The 18312-nt window shown below is 38.7% G+C and overlaps 9 protein-coding genes across 9 annotated transcripts; 2 read left to right on the top strand and 7 right to left on the bottom strand. All coding sequences in view use genetic code 12, as the record gives it.

Annotated features, from left to right (window-relative positions):
* Positions 1 to 6: 6 nt before the first annotated feature.
* KGF57_003603 (uncharacterized protein) lies at positions 7 to 789 on the bottom strand (the record flags this gene model as incomplete). Its single annotated transcript, XM_051753040.1, has 1 exon — positions 7 to 789. One exon carries the CDS (start codon positions 787 to 789, stop codon positions 7 to 9), a length of 783 nt encoding a protein of 260 aa, XP_051607814.1.
* Positions 790 to 2250: 1461 nt separating this feature from the next.
* Positions 2251 to 3612, bottom strand: KGF57_003602 (uncharacterized protein; the record flags this gene model as incomplete). The annotated part of the gene is made up of 1 exon (XM_051753039.1): positions 2251 to 3612. One exon carries the CDS (start codon positions 3610 to 3612, stop codon positions 2251 to 2253), a length of 1362 nt encoding a protein of 453 aa, XP_051607813.1.
* Positions 3613 to 4075: 463 nt separating this feature from the next.
* On the bottom strand, positions 4076 to 6841 carry KGF57_003601 (uncharacterized protein; the record flags this gene model as incomplete). Its single annotated transcript, XM_051753038.1, has 1 exon — positions 4076 to 6841. One exon carries the CDS (start codon positions 6839 to 6841, stop codon positions 4076 to 4078), a length of 2766 nt encoding a protein of 921 aa, XP_051607812.1.
* Positions 6842 to 7221: 380 nt separating this feature from the next.
* On the bottom strand, positions 7222 to 7949 carry RPS14B (40S ribosomal protein uS11; the record flags this gene model as incomplete). The annotated part of the gene is made up of 2 exons (XM_051753037.1): positions 7222 to 7610; positions 7940 to 7949. 2 exons carry the CDS (start codon positions 7947 to 7949, stop codon positions 7222 to 7224), a joined length of 399 nt encoding a protein of 132 aa, XP_051607811.1.
* A 402-nt stretch (positions 7950 to 8351) lies between these two features.
* Positions 8352 to 8744, bottom strand: RPS22A (40S ribosomal protein uS8; the record flags this gene model as incomplete). Its single annotated transcript, XM_051753036.1, has 1 exon — positions 8352 to 8744. The coding sequence occupies one exon, from the start codon at positions 8742 to 8744 to the stop codon at positions 8352 to 8354; it is 393 nt and encodes a 130-aa protein (XP_051607810.1).
* A 1355-nt stretch (positions 8745 to 10099) lies between these two features.
* On the bottom strand, positions 10100 to 10709 carry KGF57_003598 (uncharacterized protein; the record flags this gene model as incomplete). Its single annotated transcript, XM_051753035.1, has 2 exons — positions 10100 to 10609; positions 10686 to 10709. 2 exons carry the CDS (start codon positions 10707 to 10709, stop codon positions 10100 to 10102), a joined length of 534 nt encoding a protein of 177 aa, XP_051607809.1.
* A 613-nt stretch (positions 10710 to 11322) lies between these two features.
* KGF57_003597 (uncharacterized protein) lies at positions 11323 to 12609 on the top strand (the record flags this gene model as incomplete). Its single annotated transcript, XM_051753032.1, has 1 exon — positions 11323 to 12609. One exon carries the CDS (start codon positions 11323 to 11325, stop codon positions 12607 to 12609), a length of 1287 nt encoding a protein of 428 aa, XP_051607808.1.
* A 935-nt stretch (positions 12610 to 13544) lies between these two features.
* Positions 13545 to 15131, top strand: KGF57_003596 (uncharacterized protein; the record flags this gene model as incomplete). Its single annotated transcript, XM_051753031.1, has 1 exon — positions 13545 to 15131. One exon carries the CDS (start codon positions 13545 to 13547, stop codon positions 15129 to 15131), a length of 1587 nt encoding a protein of 528 aa, XP_051607807.1.
* A 261-nt stretch (positions 15132 to 15392) lies between these two features.
* On the bottom strand, positions 15393 to 17462 carry KGF57_003595 (pre-rRNA-processing protein ESF1; the record flags this gene model as incomplete). The annotated part of the gene is made up of 1 exon (XM_051753030.1): positions 15393 to 17462. One exon carries the CDS (start codon positions 17460 to 17462, stop codon positions 15393 to 15395), a length of 2070 nt encoding a protein of 689 aa, XP_051607806.1.
* Between the last annotated feature and the right edge of the window lie 850 nt (positions 17463 to 18312).

Raw genomic sequence — 18312 nt, 5'->3', positions numbered from 1 at the left:
CATTTATCATCTTCTCTTTTTGGTTGCAACACCACCCTTTCTGGCTCCTGTAGCAGTAGCAGTAGCAGCACCAGCACCAGCACCAAAAGGAATTGCTGGTGGCTGCTGCTCAATTGCATCTGGCTTCTCCAACCGTTGGGTCGCTACTTGCGTTTGAACTTCTTTAAACTGTGCAGCAAACTCGGGATCCACCCATTCAGCAATCGTGGGAGCCAACGATATCACCAACACAATGACAAATATAACTGTATATGTCTTGTTTCTGAAGATGAAACCGAGTGGACTGTTGAGTAGCATATCGTACACAGACCCACCTGGTTTTTCGTAAAATTGCTTGACTTCTTTAAACTCTATTTCCAAAGGTGCTTGATGTGACACTTCCATAGGTAACGACTGGTTCGATGGTTCTTGACCTAAGGGACTGTCATACACGACAACTTTGCCTTCATCAACAACTACTTTGAACTTGTTTTTGGTAAATGTAAAGTCATATGAGTTGGCAATTAATTCATACTCTCCATCCTTCAAATTTTTGAAAGTGAATCGGTAATTTTTATCCACAATGGCGACTCTAGGAACAAAATCGTGGCTCTTTCTTTTATCATCGAGTTTGTATAGGTCCACTTTGATTCTCAGAGGATAGTTGTTTAAATTTGGTATTGGTTGTTGTAACTCCTTGGCCAACTCCGGCACATCATCAGGTATGTTTGTGAAAGCTCCAGTGAATCCAATTGCCGTGATGGTATTTAAGAAACATGCAAATGCAATAAACACTGAAGCGTAATGCATGCTTGCTCAGTGGTTGCAGATCAGATAGATTGTTAAAGATACAGTGGAGACAAGTTTTTGAAGACGTTGCTGACGTATTTTTGCATCTGGCGACACTGGACACACACATAATCGCGACACAGTATTCACTGCACTCTCTTCACTCTCTGAAAAATTTTCAACACGTTTTCAGCACTTTTGTTTTGTTCTTCTTTTCCTTCTCTACATTGTATTATACCTGTATGCGTATTATTGTAGGGCGACAGTTTGCTCTTGAATCGTGCTTTTGATATGATTCAGGGATTCTGCTACAATTGTTGCTCTCTACAACGCATACTAAAGTAACACTAGTCGTTTCCAGTTATCTGAAAAGAGACATGGATTTCGATTAGTCATGGAAATTACGGGCGTGGTTGGGTTGTGGAAGGAAGGAAGCATCTTTTGCATCTAATTCTACAAGAGTTCCCAGCTGGGCATTCTAGCCTCCGCACATCTATTTTTGTAGTAGCTTCAATTAGTATCCTTTTTGTTGGCAGTTTTACTTACTCTGTTGAAGATTGGAGTAGACAAAATAGTAGATCAGATACCATGATAGTTAGTAAGATATAAAACATACACCATTCGATAATATATGTTAAGATAAGTTAAGAAATGAACCTGATTGTCAAAGTTGTTATTAATAAACGAAGACTTTGAAATTGGGAAATTTGATTCCAATTTATATTTTGTTTTGATGGACCTGCGCACAAGGGATGAAACATCCTTGTGGCTCTGCTGGCAACAGAACTCCCTCTGAAGTCCACCAGTGCAGGCATTAATAATAATAATAATAACACTAGTAGCATAAACTTGTTTCAAACATGTAGTAAGGCGGCTTAGGTAAGTTTTTACGTCATGAAATGGTTGTTGTCAATGAAACCTTGGTTACCATAGAAAGCTTGAATCAACCACTTCACAACACAACTGAGGAAGATAAAATCATTTTCATTATTTCTTCAACCAACTCTTCATCTCAACAAACTGCTGCTCCAGAGGTTTCCCCCCGAGTCTTTACAACAATTTCTCCACTTGAGACATAAGCAAATAACAGAGAAAAATTCTTTATCGATGGAAAATCAATTTTTTTTTTTTTGTTGTTTTTGTTTTTTTGTTTTTTTTTTTTACTTTTTGGGAGGCAAATAAGAGCTGGGGTGGGACGCTGAGTCGGAAATAAGCAACCGACACAAAAACAGTCCATTGACTTTTGTGCGCAGAAATTTCCAAGAATAAAGAGACAGATTTTTTCCGGATATCAATACGTATTTTTATAGTGGATGGGCTATCTAATCACTTTTAACATTCGGGAAGAAATTTTCACAATTGAAAAACACAGAGACAAGAAATAATTCTTTGGTTCGATGCGTTTAGAGATTATTTATATAGTTTCTTTTTTTCTTTCTTTTTTTTTTTTCCCTATATAGATCCACGATCACCACTAACCCATTATTCATTACCCGCCAATTTAGACGCATCGAACCCCTCAGTCTTCATATGTTTCTTATCATAACCAGTGCCAGGGTTATTCCAACCTTCATTTTCAGAAACATTTATGTTGTCTTTGACCCAGTGGGCAAAAGGGTAGTTGGGTTGCGTTTTCAATGGTGTTTCATCAGTAATGAGACCCAAATCCTTTTGTCTCTGGATCAATTCATCCAAATAAGGCGACAACTTGTCTCTCACCATCTCGAAATTCTTGTACTTTAAAATATCTTCTGGGCCCTCATGTATGATCTTTTTCAAAATGGATGGAATCATTGGTTCATCTTTCATTTCTTCAATTGAGTAGTAAATTGGATGATTGGTGAAAATGATGGCTCCTGTTTTGGGTAACCGGCGCAAAGTTTGCCTCTCAACACGAACGTTAAACTGACGCGGATCAGTCTCTTCAAGATCCTTCTCCATGTTGGGGAAAAACTTTTCCGTTTGGTAAATGTTGCTGACTTTTAACTTTGCATCCCATGTGATATACCAACTAGCTCTCTCAACTGGGTCTTCCGGCCTCATTCTACCAAACCATCTCTCCATCGATTTTTTCAAACTTTTTTCATAATAAGGTACATCTCGATGAATGGTGTCGATGTGATTGCCCAACTTGTCCTTGATAAAGAACGAACCTCCTGGGAAGGGAACAGCTCCTGCAACCATATAGTGTAGTCCATCCTGAGGGTTCTTTAAAACAACATAGAAATCTTCCTTTGCCAACTTCGACACGTACACTAATGGATCATCCTTCAATGGTCTTGTCATATCCAAAACTTCACCAGTGACCTCGTTTTTGAGAACCTTACCAGCAGTTTGCCAATCACCGTCCTTGAGAATGGTGAATAATAAGGGATACCTTTCAACCATGTGATCAACAACCGTTTCCATTAGTTCAACACAAGCATCATAGCCTTCAGGTAGCATACCAAAATTTTCTTCCCCGTACTTGAGTCTAATCCTTTCCTTCTCATCAATATAATGTTGATAATACTTGTCCATATCTAGCCAGTGGTTGATATCCAACTTGAAAATGGACATAGTTTGGTGATATGGCCAGCGGAATGGTCTCCATGGTCTGTCATCATAGTTTTTAACTTCATCTGGGTTGATCATCAATGGTGTAGGCTTAGGGATCGTGCCATTGGAATTCCCGTACAAGGAGGATGGCTTGGGGTTGCTGGATGATAGTTTCCTCTCCTTGTCAGATACAACTTCTTTTTTTGCAAACAAGACTTTACTTAGGGCCCTGATTTGATTCTGGGCCAAGTACAATACCAAACAAAGGCAAATCAGAAATGATGTGAAACTTAATAGATCAAGCATATTTTGAAGTAGTAGTGGAAAAGACAGTTGTGATGTGGTATTTACAAAGACTGTGCTGATACATGATTCGTATTATTTATATATGATTTTGTTGTTGTGATTATTACATCTATGGATAATATATTCAGATTTAGTAGTATGTTGCATTACTTCTGATAAGGAAATTTGTGAGTCGTAGGCGTTTTTAATTTTTATTTTTATTTTTATTTTTATTTTTATTTTTTGCAATTTTCTTTATTTCTCTTTTGCTCTTTTGCTTTCTTTTGTATCACCTTTTGGACTTTGCAACCTAATTGGGATATTCTTTGCAGATAGCATGTACAGGAACTCAAACACTACAAAAAAAAAAAAAAATTAGACAAATACAAAACACCTACCTAATACTAGCAAACACAGTTTTCACATAGTAATGCCAAATTGCACATAGACATGTAAAATTGATGAGCGCTCTCGCATTTCTTATCTACTTTTGATAGGCACGTTCAAACTGAAACAACACAGCTTGCATGTCATAGTCATCGGCACACTCCTCCAAAAGTTTAATCAATGGATCAATCAACCCACAGATCCAGTTGTTCAATTTGCTCTTGTTGCTCATGTATTGCATGGCAATGAATTGATTGAAAATCTGATGGTGGTAGTAAAGATCAAGATAGTCCGAGTTTATAAGCTTGGCCACTAGTTCATGATAGATGTGATTCGCTTTCAAATCACCGTAGAATGAATTCAGTACACCCGTGACAGTATTCAACTTCCTTTTAAACACTTTGTCAGTGAAAATATTGAAAACTGAGTCCTGAATTTTGGAAGACAATTTTGACTTTGTTAAAGTGTAAAGAATCATATATCGGTAGTATCGGAATCCAAGATCATCATATTTAAACAAAGTGTCGGTAACCTCAGGGTCATTTACTCCAATCCTTTTGAGAAACTCTGGTGCAATTTTGCGATTGACCAATAGAATCTTATTCATCGTAGCGTCAAAATCGATTCTGGGGGGAGTCAATTGGCTCGATTTGTAATTCCAAAATGGTTCACCAGGTGTTCCCATGCGAAACCTTAGTTTCCGGTCCACTTGAACTCCCATAAAGGAAGTTTCCAATGTCTCCTTCTGTGATGTCGTTTTCTTTATGACACTCAAGCCTAATGAGTCGTCCTTCGTGTCATTTATTGTATTCCCTAGACGCGTCACATTGTCAAACCCAATTGACCGTAGAAGGTTTTCTTCAAACAAGTCGAGACATCGTCTATAGACTTTCAATGGGCAAGAAATGTGAAATTTAACATTTAGAAAAGACAAGTATTCCATGCCCAAATTGTAATACAGGGTCGTACTTTTGACGGGCATTGGAAGTCTAGCCAACTTGCGCAAAATTGAACTAGATTTGAGACGTGACAGAGAAGAATGCACTGAACTCAAATACTCTTGACGTTTCAATAATTGTGCCTTTACCTCTGAAAGAAACTCGTCAACGTATTGCCAATCCATTTGTGTCAAGACTGTAACAATTTTGGCAATTAAATCGTGACACCATTTCTCCTTCTGTCTTTCGGATAAACAGGCAAATATCAGATCAAATTGATCAATGTAGATCAAATTTTCATACCGAATTTGCTCGATACTCAGCATATATGTCAATCTTTGTTTTTGATTATCGAAAAATTTCATCAAATCAACAATATACGCCTTAAATGAAAGACTCTCGGCTAATTCACGAATTTTAAACAATTGGTCGTTAGTCAAGGTCGCCGATTGCACTCTTTCAAGAGCCAACTTGATGAAATAGGAATACGATATACGACCAAATAGCTCAAAGTTTTGAATAGTCAGTCCCATGAATTTTCCGTTTTCCGAAGTACCAAAATACAACCTTCTGCTCAAAAGAAGAATTCTGTTTGTCAAATTGGGATTTATGATAGGCGCTCGAATTTGATAGGGCGAGGCCGTTTGAGGAATGACGTTGCTAATTACCGGTAGTTCGAAATTGGATGCTCCAAAAATCTTTACCAATTGATGTCTAGTGCCAAAGCCAAGACTGGGTTCCTCAATCCCCAAGAACTCTAAAGCATATTTTCTGTAATCTTTCGTAATTAGGTACCCCAAATTTGCCATGTTTGTATCATCGTTAAGCTCAGGAAACTGTTTCTTGACAGAAAGGAGCAAATCGGTTTTCTTGGAAGTGAGGCCTTCAAGTAACTCAACCCTTTTACCAAGCAACTTCAATGTGTGTTCAGCAAATTGAAACATTTTCTTTAGGTTGCGTTTCCCACTTTCGGGCAAAGTTGAGATCGTGTCATCAACATTAGCCATCTTTTCAGCAATGGTTACCCTTGACGTTTGAACATATTCCTCTCTTCGACTCTTCTCAAGAAGCTTTTCCATACTGAGAATGAAATGAGGTGACAATTTTCCATTATGAACAGTCAATAAACCCAAGTATTGATAAAATACCAAACTGTACTGCAAACCTGTATGTATTGAATGTTTAATGACCTTTCGTAGCCGAATATCCAATGCATTGTATATACCGGAGGCAGCCACAAGCATGGTATAGTTCAACTCTTGCGAATCCAATTCCTTTCCTAGATGTTTTCGCCAATAAACTCCTAAAGCGATCCGTCCAACGTTTTGTAAATTTCTCAAATGAGCAAGAAGCTTACCAGTTTCACATTTTCTCGCAGATAGTGCTGTTGCACATTTGTCAATGCTGTACGAAGTTGGACAAAATATTAATGGACTAATCTCAACATTCAGATTGAACTTGTCAAGTTGCAAAACTTCGTTATAAAACTCATTCTCCGACTCATAAACGGCCGTGTGACCGCCATGTGTAAAGCTTGTGTCGATCAACTGATACTTGGAGGTTGTAACAAAGGACTCTTTGATGCAGTCCCAATCTTTCTTGCATTTCATAATCATTGTTTTCAACCTTTCCAAGTCTTTAGCACTGCTTACATCGTGGTTAGTCTGCTCTTGAGGAATATCCACATTATAATCTCCCTTGGTTTTGTTTTCAGTTTTAACTGCGTTGACTATTTGCTTGTCTACTGCTCTATATCGTTGGATATATTGAGGATCACCCAAATTTGGAAATAATAAGTTGATTGCGAGATGGATTGTTTCTCTCTTCTTCGGATCAGTCAACGAGTTATGCCGTATAAATACCACTGACCATCTATTTGTAGTTGAATGTCGTAGTGCTTTTCTGCAACATCTTATCATCAACATTGAGCTTCTATCCGAAAGTGCAATTTCTCAAAACTTGAATCTGAATTCAAGTTTTCAAAAAAAAAAACTCCCCAGCACACGAAGAGTTCCTAAACTACAACCCCTCTACGAGGTTCTCTATGAGGTTCTCTACGAGGTGCTCTTTGAAGCTCTACACTCAAGAGTGAAAACCTCACCACGTTACTAGATTTATATATATATATATTGAAACTGGTTTTCTCTGTTTAAAATACAAAAGAATTTACGGCACCTCTTATTCGTCAAGCTATGATACGATGGTTTGGATGAACGAATGTAAAAAAGTACCTGGATTAATGAGATGTTTTGATGATGTTTGGTAAAGACATGAGTGACATAAAAAAAAAGGACAAGCAGCACGATTATAATCTTCTACCTCTTCTACCACCCTTTCTTCTAGTAGAATCTGATGGAACTGGAGTAACGTCTTCGATTCTTCCAATTCTCAAACCAGATCTAGCCAAAGCTCTCAAAGCAGATTGACCACCTGGACCTGGGGTCTTGGTCTTGGTACCACCAGTAGCTCTCAATTTAATGTGGACGGCAGTAATACCAACTTCCTTACACTTGGCAGCAACATCTTGAGCAGCCAACATAGCAGCGTATGGGGATGATTCATCTCTGTCAGCCTTGACTTTCATACCACCGGTAACTCTGGAGATGGTTTCCTTACCGGACAAATCGGTGACGTGGACGAAAGTATCGTTGAATGAAGCAAAAATTCTGGCAACACCAAAAACTTGAGAACGGTCTAAATAGGGTCATGTTAGTATTGAGCTCATCTGAGGCCAAAAACGTGTTTCGCGGAAATGATATGTCAGTGGAATCGAGGGTGACTAATTGCATGTGTATGTATTCCTGAATCTGGATTGATCATACAAGTAGGTCTTATCCATGTACAGTATCCGTAACGTAGACTTGTGAAGCAGTGGTGCCTATTCCTTGACATCGACGCTCTTGTGTTTAGTAAAAATCAATCATGGTGTAATAGTTCTCCACATCGATCCTATCTCTTTCTCCCTAAATGATCATTCCGTTTGGTATCAACTCGCTAATTTCATATATGTGTTCAGAACATACCAGTGGACATGTTGGTGATTGTTGTGGTTATATGTGTCTAATAGATCTTTCAAAGCTGCTCAAAAATTTCAGTTTTAATTTTTTCGCGAGTGTAGTGATGGTAGGAATTGTTTCGGTGCGCACCGTAATCAAAAAAAAATGAATAATAGATATCACGTGAGAAAATATCGCAACGGTTATAGCCCTAGACTGGACTCATATCACACGTCAGTTATATTCGGGTTGGTACCAGTTGCAAAAAGTGACAAACATGGCTAGATTAAGAGCCAGATACGCTGTCCTACATGACAATTCAAGTTGTGGTTATGTTGAGATGCTAAATTACTGTTTTTCTTCTGTTTCTGATTTGCTATTCTATAGTACACACACAGCTGAAGAGCTGAGTAGCTCTCTATCTCCTCGCTATCTCCTCTTAATAAACGAAACCCAAGATTTTACCAGAAACGTGCTTTCTTCTAGCTTCTTCATGGTCCATGATACCAGCAGAAGTGGTCAAAATAACGTAACCGAATTGTCTAGCTGGCAACAAGTTATCAGTCCATCTTTCAATATCACCAATCTTGACATTGAATCTTGGGGAAATGACACCACATTTGTTCAATCTACCGTTCAACTGGACAACAATCTTTCCTGATCTGTGGTCATCAATGTATTCGAATTCACCAATGTATCCGTGTTTTTGCATAACGGTCAAAAATCTGATAATGACCTTGGATGATGGTCTGATGAGAACTTGTCTCTTACCGGTCTTTTCGGCGTTGTTGATGGCGTTTAAAGCATCTGCTAAGACTGAGGTTCTGGTCATTGTCGAAGTAACTGTAAAAGAATTAGACTGTGGGTAGGGGAGGAAGTAACGACTGTGTATCTCTTCTGTGAAAAGATTTGAAAATTTCACACAAATTTTTCACTTTCGTTCTGCGTGAGAGAGAAAGTGCGTGTGTATTCGGTTTTTTTGTTCCTGTGTATAGAGGGGAAAGGAATAATGAATATTTTTTTTTTTTTACTCTCGATCTGCGCTACCGTCCGCTACACTGTTAATGAGAGAAAAGCCAAAACTAGAATTTTTTTTTATTTCTCTTTTCTCTCTTAGTTCAAAAAATTTTCACTTCTGGAATCCAGATACTTTAGAGTTAAAACATCAACGATGCCTGTATGTACCAGCATATACACCATAGAGTTACTGAGGGGATATTAAGAATGACAAAGCCATGCCATTAGCGTGCTTTGCCACATGTGTTAGTCGCCACACTTGATTATACAAGAGTGTCTCAAAGGTCAAGATTGAATATGAGAATACTTCTGTGCCGGATTCATTTACCGGGGCGGCTTGTATTGTTGAACCAATGCTAGCAAACCTTTGTCGGTTTTCATCGTTGCGTATTAATTTTGCAATAGATTATACTAACTTAGTCTTCATAGTCTCAAAAATCATTCAGAACCAAGCAAAAATTGGCCAAGGCTCAAAAACAAAACAGACCATTGCCACAATGGATCAGATTGAGAACCGACAACAAGATCAGATACAATGCTAAGAGAAGACACTGGAGAAGAACTAAGTTGGGTATCTAAGTTCCTTTTGAATCAGACATCGAACCAATACAAACCAGAAATTATACAACCCACCACCCCACTCCAAATCCAACCTTTTGTTCATCTTTATTTTTATATTTATATCGCAATGGAGTCTGTTATACATTGAATATACTTAGCTCATATGTTGTTTGTAGCGGAGAGCGGTATATTTTTTTTGTCTACAATCTGATATAGAGTTTCTTTGATTGTATGGTACATCATTTTGCTGTGCTGTGCTTTGTCTATGTTGGAATTGTGTATAATGTGTAGTAGATTTTGAAGCATTTAATATAAGTTTATTAGCATTAGAAAAAGAAATGTCGTAGATGAAAGCAAAGGTACTTCGATTATAGAAGTGATGCGTGGCCCTGGTGTCGGACATTAGTCACGTTAAGTCTCCGTGGTACAATGGGCCATGATATGGAACTTCCTCTCAGTTTTGCTCACACGCAGTAGTTTCAAGCTCTATTCACGTAGTTTACGTTGCATTTTGCCCTCTATACAATACACAGTGAGACAATATCAGTCATCACTTTACACACCACCTAGCTCCGTGCAATACATCATCCCTGCTCCTTTCTCTGCCTCTTAAACAATTCCCTCGTCTTCAAATACAGTCTCAATTGGCTTCTCCATCAACGAGGCATGTGCACCAACTCCAACGATACTCAGTCCAATCAACCACATCAAAGTCGAAACCGGACTAGCCAAGAACCCCAAAGGAACAGCAACAATCAACAACCCAGTATACAACTGGGAGGTGTTTAATCTACCAAACGGTGTCACCAAATCCTCACCGCCCAATCGATTGATGGCCCAAACACCAAATATAACAAACCCTAAAACAAACAATAAAAGCAAGTTGGTGACAAGAGCATAGATGCTCAAACAAGCAACAATGGCTAAATAGTTGGCGGAAAAATAGCCCAAATTGTAACCGACACGTTGTTGTATTTCACCAAAGTTGGCTGGTTTGGAAATACGTCTAAAGTCGAAAAATTCTTGTGGTGGACGCAATTTGGAAATTGTCGATTGCAAAGATGCAAAATCTGACTTGATTCTCTCAACACTGAATCTATCGGAAAGGTTGGAAAAGTTCTACAAAGGTCAGCAAAGGTTAGTAAGGTGAAACTGGCAAAAGGAAAAGTCAGGAGTTGTTTGCGCAAATACGTACTGCTAAATTCAAAAGTTGTGACATGGTTTTAAATTTGCTAGTAGTAAGGGGAATCTATTTTGACTTTATAGGTTGCGTCTGATGTACTAGCACCTAGTGTTGGCTTTAGTCTTCAATATGTTATGATGTTGTCTTGAGATTGTTGATTTGGTGGGAATCTTTTCTCTCTTCTTTTCCTTTTCTGTCGCCAAATCTTATTTTTATTTTTATTTTTATTTTATTTTATTTTATTTCTTTTGTCTCTTTTCGGTTTGTTTACGTGTCACGACTTTATTTCAGCCTTATCATCTCTAAGCCTTTTCTTTAACGACATCCACTCTGGACACTACAAAGTGACACCATATGTCTTGTGGATTGTCCATTTGGAAATAAATCTCGAGGGAGAGTGATTTATGCCTCAGCCCTCAATCATTGCAGTGCAGTGCGTACAAGAGGTGCACATTTCGAAGGCTTTAGATGTTTTTTGAAGCAACAAGATGCAATTTTGCAATCCGATAAGCACCCAGATGTCAAAATCTCAATACATTGAGGAAAGAATACGAGAACCCCCTTTTCCCTCTCTGTCTCCCCCCCACCACAGGATATATATACAAACACAAACTCTCTTGGATTTGATTGCTCCAGAATTGTCCTATCAATGATATCCCTAACAAGCCTACCGTGTGAAGCATTGGAAGAAGTATTCCATCAACTCAATCAGCACTATGTCGTAGCACTTGCCCCATTGCATTCCAAGTTTCACTACATTGCTAAGCCCAAATTATACAGAAACATATATGTGTACTCACCATGGTCTAGAATACAAGATGAGACAGAATCGAATGAGCAAAAACAAACGTTTCACATCTCCAAGAGCTTCCACAACCTCAAGAGCCAAAAGTATTCCATCATATCGTCCGATACGTTTGAGAGGTATTTGGCAAAAATGGACAAGACGCAGAAGATTTATCATTTGGAACTATACGACTATCATATGACATTGATTGTTTGTATTCTTAGACACTTCACCAATCTTAGGTACGTTGAGTTCGTGGTTCACTACTACAGTGATCCGATATTTGAGCGAGTGTGTTTTCGGTATTCTCAAAATTCTTTTGGAAATGAATCTCCTGGGACAACTTTTATAGTTGCGTATTGGGTGCAGAGTATAGACCTCGACTTACAACAAGGTATCAACCAGATCAAAATCATTGGCAGGAACTTGGTAAACCAATTTGATTATATTCAACGGTTTAAAAACTTAACTAAGTTGAAGATCTGCATGGTTAGCTATGAAAACATACCAGTCAGTGAGTGCCGATGCTTTGTGAGACTTCAAGTGTTGGAGGTGAGTTATTCCCTAGATGGTTATTATTGTGTCCCTCGTTTTCGATTGAGTGATGTCTTTGAGACTCGCTTTCTCCAAGAATTGGCAATAGATGGAGACATGAATGCAAGCACTGTGTTCAAAAGTAGCGATTTGAGTCAAGAGTTTCCAAGGTTGGTGCAATTATGTTTGCGATTTATAGGCGAAGTGTACGCAAACTGCGGACTTCAGGACTTGGGTTGTTTTGAACATAGGAAGCTTAGATATCTTATCATGGCAAGCCATGGCTCTTTGGCAAGTGATGCAGCAGCTGTATGTGACTTGTGTGCAAAGTATCCCAATAGTAGTATCAATTGGTGGTACCAGCCGGAGATTAATTTTACAGCATTGCTAACTCACAATTTTAAAGTCCTCAGTCCCAATCTTCCGTTTGGAGTCGTTGGCTACCACTTTTATCATTTGGGCAATGAGGATCTATCAAACTTCAAACGGAGCGTTACTAACGCGTTAACGAAAGAGGTGATGGAAGTAGAATTCAAAAGATGTTATACCGAAGCTGAGTTGGAAGCCATGTATGATTTTACAAATGATCCAAGGATTAAAAGATGTGAACATTAGATTGAGAAGGGGGGATTGTTTTGCTTTGGGATTATTCCATAGCCTGTTTGTGTTTGGCGATGTAAGATGGAATAGACCCCAAAAAGATTTGGTTCGAGTTTTATTTTTTGATAGGTTAGAAATCCATTCTCTGCCTATTCTTTGGACCAAACTTCGGCTTGTTGAACTTTAACTATAGTTTGTGATGTAATTTTAAATCGCAAGTATATTCATTGTAGCAAATGCATTTTAGCTTTATGGATGTATAATCGGGTTGGGTGTTGTATTCAGCATTTCTCAGTTCTGTACGCGTAAACAATTCTGGCACAAATCGTGGACTCAAATTTGATGCGTCTTTTAAATGTCCCCTCATATTTTCTAGTTTGTTCATTTTCTATTTTTCATGGACGAGAAGTGAGAATTTGTTTTATTGAATGAAAAAAAAAAAAAGGTTGCAAAAAAAGGGGACTAAAATTCCTTTATGTAATTAGTAAGACAGCCAAAATGAAAATGTTTTTCGGCTTATGTGTGCCAACATTGCAATAATTTAGATATTCAAACTGTATTTTTTAGTGCCCAAACAGAGAGCTAGAACTTTTAACGTTGTAGCAAAATGGCTTGAACACAGGTACGTTAGCAGTTAACTGTGCCAACTCGTATCGAGCAAACAAGAAAAAAAAAAAAAACAACAAAAATTGAAAGAAATTAAACTTTCAACCAACACAAAACAAAGTGGACACAAAAAGATAGTTGTCGCATAAATTTGCCGACTTAACAGTAAGTCTTATTTGTACCTGTGTTATTATACGAGTCTCATTCCCCTGTTGACTCCCTAAAATGACTTTGGGGGGGGAAAGAACAAATTTTTGAGAAAGTTTGTGAAGTTTTTCACAACAGATTTTTCAAAGTTCTGGTACCAGTATCAAGATTATATTTATTCAGATCTTGACAACAAAATGTCACCAATCGAAGCGATCAAGATATTATTTACATCACTCAAAATGGATGTGGTGACTCAAACTTTGATAGAGAACGAAAACCGCAATACCACTTTGCAGACTTTGCATGATAGGTACAAGATGAAAGTTGACAACATTCTACAACTAGAGACAGATATAAAACCGAAGCTTGAGGATGCGTTGGGACCAAAATTTACAAGGTTAGATGAGAGAGAAAAAACGGTACTTGTCAAGATTGCAAATGAAATTGCTGATGTTATGAATTTTGCAAAAGCTCCATATATTGATGTTTTGAGTGCCAACTGCAGGGACGCAGTGAAAAGCTTGTGCAACCATATGGATGATTTCTGTCACTACACTTGGAAAGGATCTGTTCCTTACATTCAATCATTTGGAAACTTGTGGACAATTTCACTTGCACTATACTTTACAGCGAGAGTTGTAGAAGTTGGTCGCCATGATGACAGAAAGCGGATTTTAACTTCAAAGAAATTGAATGATAACAAATTCGACAACATTAAACCCGACATGACCGATACTTCATCAATTGATGTGGATAGACAGGTTTTTATGCTGTTCACTGTGGGTCAATTTTACAATTTCGAAATTCCCACCTTTTGCCTCCCAACTCGGGAAATCAGTGTTTGGGTTGAATCTGTTTGGGCAAGTCGCTTTGCTGTCACGTTTCTTGTCCCAATATGTGTGTTTCTGGGGTTTCAAATACACCAAGAAGAGCTAAAAGACATTGAAGGAGAAGGTGGTAAATCAGCCCTGAAGCGGCCAGATTTCATTCTCGTCAACAACCCCGAAGTGGAGGTAGCACAAATTTCAGAAATGGCACCACAACTAACATTAGAAATGAAGCTTGGCTCAGGCAAGGAAACTCTAAGAGATAACGTATATTTGCAAGTCCTTGCTAACATGGCAGTTACTGCGACAAAAGTCGCATTTGTTATCTCTGAAGAAGATATCTATAAGGTAGAGTACAAGGGTATTAACAAGCAGGAGAAAAAGGTTCGTCTTGCAAGCCACAAGTACAATCATAATACTAATGCCGCAGGGTGCCTCCTTTATGAATTACACAAGAAGGAGAACTATGGAATAAACACCGAGGATCACGAGGAGCTTAAAAATTTCATATTAAAAGATCCAGAAGCTTCCCTGGCCACATCTGGTTCTGCACCAAAAAGTGGAGGTACTGAAAGCTCAAATGAATCAAAAAGAAAGCGCAAGGATGTAGAGAAGGAAAGGAACGTAGGTAGTTACGTAGACCAGAGGCAAACAGACTCGCTGAACAAACAATCGAAGCGTGGTCGTGGTAATCAAGGAACTAAGGGTAAGGTGAAAAAGGTTGAGCAATTCTTTTCTCGTTTTGGAGAGCGGTTGAAAAAACTGAAGGTCAGGGAAGGTGAAGCATTAGATGAAGATTCTCCAAGAAACGGTGTTGACTCCAATTTCCCTCCTGCTGCTACGTCAGATTACGAAAATGTGTCTAACAGATCTTTGAACCCATTTCATTGGAGACAATGGCGCGGGTCTCAATCATTACCGTTACCGCCTGCCAATTCTCCTCAGAGAGGCTGAGCCATTTACATTATCTTGATGGTGTGCTCAAGATTGATTTTATTGTTAGTATTTTTAGTCTTTGTTGATCTCAATTTTATATAAGTTATTTCTACCGATTCACCTATACGAATGAAAGATAGTAATTCATACCACTCTCCAGATAAGCTGGCATAAATTGAATCTTACTTTGTGACGTGAACCACAATCTCAACAAAGTAGTCTAAGCATACGAATTCGAAAATATCTCACACCCTGTTTTAGTGAATTTAACCACAACGGCTATTTAACTTTGTTCTTCAACTTCTTAACAATTGACTTTGCATCTTCATAATCAGTACCGTCCTTGAGTTTACGCTTTTTGATTCCAGTATCATTTTGTTTTTTTGCTCCACCACTTTTGTTCCGGTTGGACCTTTCTTTCAAGATCTTCTTCATGGTTTCAGTCTTTTTGAATTCGCTGCTAGTTGGATCTATAGCAAAGTCGTGACTTTCAAAAATTTCATCGAACCTTGGATCATTCAAATTGGCTTCGAAATTGTCTTGGGTCATCTCTTGATCGATATTTTTCTTTCTAGACTTCTTGTTTCTCTTTGACTTTTCATTCTTGAGCACATCCTTCATGTTGAAGTGTTCATTGTTCTGTTCGTTATCCATAAGTACCAACTCCAATGCAGCTTTCTCCTTCTCGGATCTTTCGTCATGATCTTTATCGCCACGACGCAGTCTGTCCTTACTCTTTTGCTTCTTGTCTTTTGCACTTGACTTCGAAAGTTCCACCTTCGCCACTTCCTCTTCATCAGCATTTGCTTTACTCTCTTTGAGCTTATTGAGTCTTTTCTGGCGTCTCTCTTTCTCCTTCCTCTTATAAGCTTCAATAGTTGTTTCTTCAGAAACATCTTCGTTGGTGTCTTTCTCAGCTCCATCCTTCAAGCCTGGATCAAAAGTTATTTCCATATCTACATCGTCGCTTTCGTTACCGGATTCCGATCCATTTTTAAACGACTTTCCCAACAAGCTCTGATATTTTGACTTCAAATCCAAATCTTCACCATTCTTGCCGGGTGCATCTTCATCTGAATCACTTGCTAAATACGCTTTGAAATCATTGGCTTCTATTTCCTTTTGTGAAAGTGGTCTTGACGATAATGTGAGACGCTCTTTTGGAGTCTCATCCCAAGTCAATTTTACCTTGGAGTGCTGCAATGCATCCGTCACGAATCTAGACTCAGGTTTATAATTTGGCGACACTTTAAAACATTCATCTTTGACGTCATTGTCATCAAATTCCATATCCTCCGGCACATATCTCAAGTCAAAAACATTTGCCGTAGACTCGTATTCAGTGCCATCAACATTTTCATAAATGTTTCGAGCAGTCTGAACTGAATCACACTTGACCACGGCATAGTAATATCTCAATCGCTGTAGTTGATACCGACGAAGAGCTTTACTGTCGTAATCTTCCTTTCCATCGTCTTGCTCGTACAACTTTCGTGTAACCCTTTCTAGCTCTTTGGCATCTTGGATGTCAATATCCGAATCCAAGTCGGACTCTGAATCAGACTCTTCTTTCCTTTTCGACTTCTTCTTGAACAACTCTCTTGGAGGGCCCTCGACCTCTTCTCTTTGCATTCTCTCTTTCCCGAATTCGGAAGGGTAAATCTTCACCGATTTTATGTTCCCACCCTTGGGTACAAATGACAAGAAAGTCGCCATCAAATCTTCTGCTCTTAAGTTGTCCCAGTCCATATTTACAACCGCAAAGGAGGAAGTAGGATCGGACTCTCCAGGTGCGTTCTCTTCCAACTCAAGGTCAGATTCGCTCTGCACATCATCTAATTCCAGTTCACTGTCGGACGATGAATCATCTGAAGACAGATCGGACGAAGAGGTCAAAAGACCTTCACCCCTTGCCCTATCCAACTCCTCCTCCTCACCTCTGATCTTACGACTCAATGCTTCCACGTCTTCCTCTTCCTCATCCTCATCCTCTTTCTTGTTTTCCTCTTCCTCTTCCTCTTCCTCTTCATCTTCATCTTCATCTTCATCTTCATCGTCATTGCTACTACTTTCGTCATCATACTCGTAGTACTTGCTGAGTTTTTGGTCTTTCTCCTCAAGCTTTCTTCCATACTTGTCAATCTTGGCACTGCTGCCACTCAACTTTTTCAATTCTTTCTTGTTGAATCTGTCATCCACTTTGACCTTCAAATTTTTGAAATTTGGAAATCTGAAACGAGGATCATTATGCACGGACTTGAATCTAGAGTCCTCAGTAACTGGTTTAATCTCCTTCAGAGATTTTTCCTTGCTGCTGGCTTTGTCGTTGCCTTTGTCTTTGCTAGCCATGGTTGCACTAAGATGTTTGTCAAGTTGATGGTGTTCAATGTGCAGTTGATAATTTTTCGATTCAAATGCAAAGCTCATCTCTATTGAAAGGAATTACACAAAGATCAAATGCAATTTATGCATTTGCGATAACTTTTACTTGCTTGCGATTTGATTCTACACATGTTTTCTAGTACAGTTGTTGTTCACTTCTCATTGATGATATACCATCCATCTAATCTTTTCAGTAATCACCTATCGTGGTAGCTTTCAAAGGTCACACAACATTGAGACAGAATTCACCCCAGAAGTGTTTCCTCTCACTTCTTACTCACCTCGGAAAATAGTAGAGCATGTGGCTTCCCTCACAGAACCAATTCATCTTTATACAAAGTTGAGTTACCCAACAGCCTTTTTATTTCAATCAAACTCACCCATTGTTTCAGATCGAGCTGGTACCATCCTTCTTGGGTCAGAGGTAAAAAAGAAAAAAAGAAGAAAAAAATAACTTCAACGCTTTGTATCCGCTGTTTATGTTTTGGGAGACTTCTTGTGATTTGTTAGGGAACACAGTCCTTGAACACCAGGACCTATTTGTATCCAGCGTGTTACAAAGCTTAATGGTATATATGTACCTGGATGCAAAATCATGCAAAAGAGAGTGAAAGAAAAGCAAAAATATGGATTATGACACACACACGCACACACGCACACACACACACACACTCGTCACTTGAAGCAAAGTTGAAACAGATTTAAATTAACACATTGAGTGGGATGCAGTCTGCAGTCAGCAACATTAAATACAAGCATGATTGCAGTGGGTAATCTGGATATCTTGCTTCTTTCACATGGATTAAGCTTATCCCCC

Source organism: Candida theae (genome assembly GCF_024610275.1).
Source record: "Candida theae strain CBS 12239 chromosome Unknown scaffold8, whole genome shotgun sequence".
NCBI classification, from domain to species: Eukaryota; Fungi; Ascomycota; class Pichiomycetes; order Serinales; family Debaryomycetaceae; genus Lodderomyces; species Lodderomyces theae.
The sequence above is the reverse complement of the archived record's forward strand: the minus strand, read 5'-3'. Positions and strand labels throughout refer to the sequence as shown.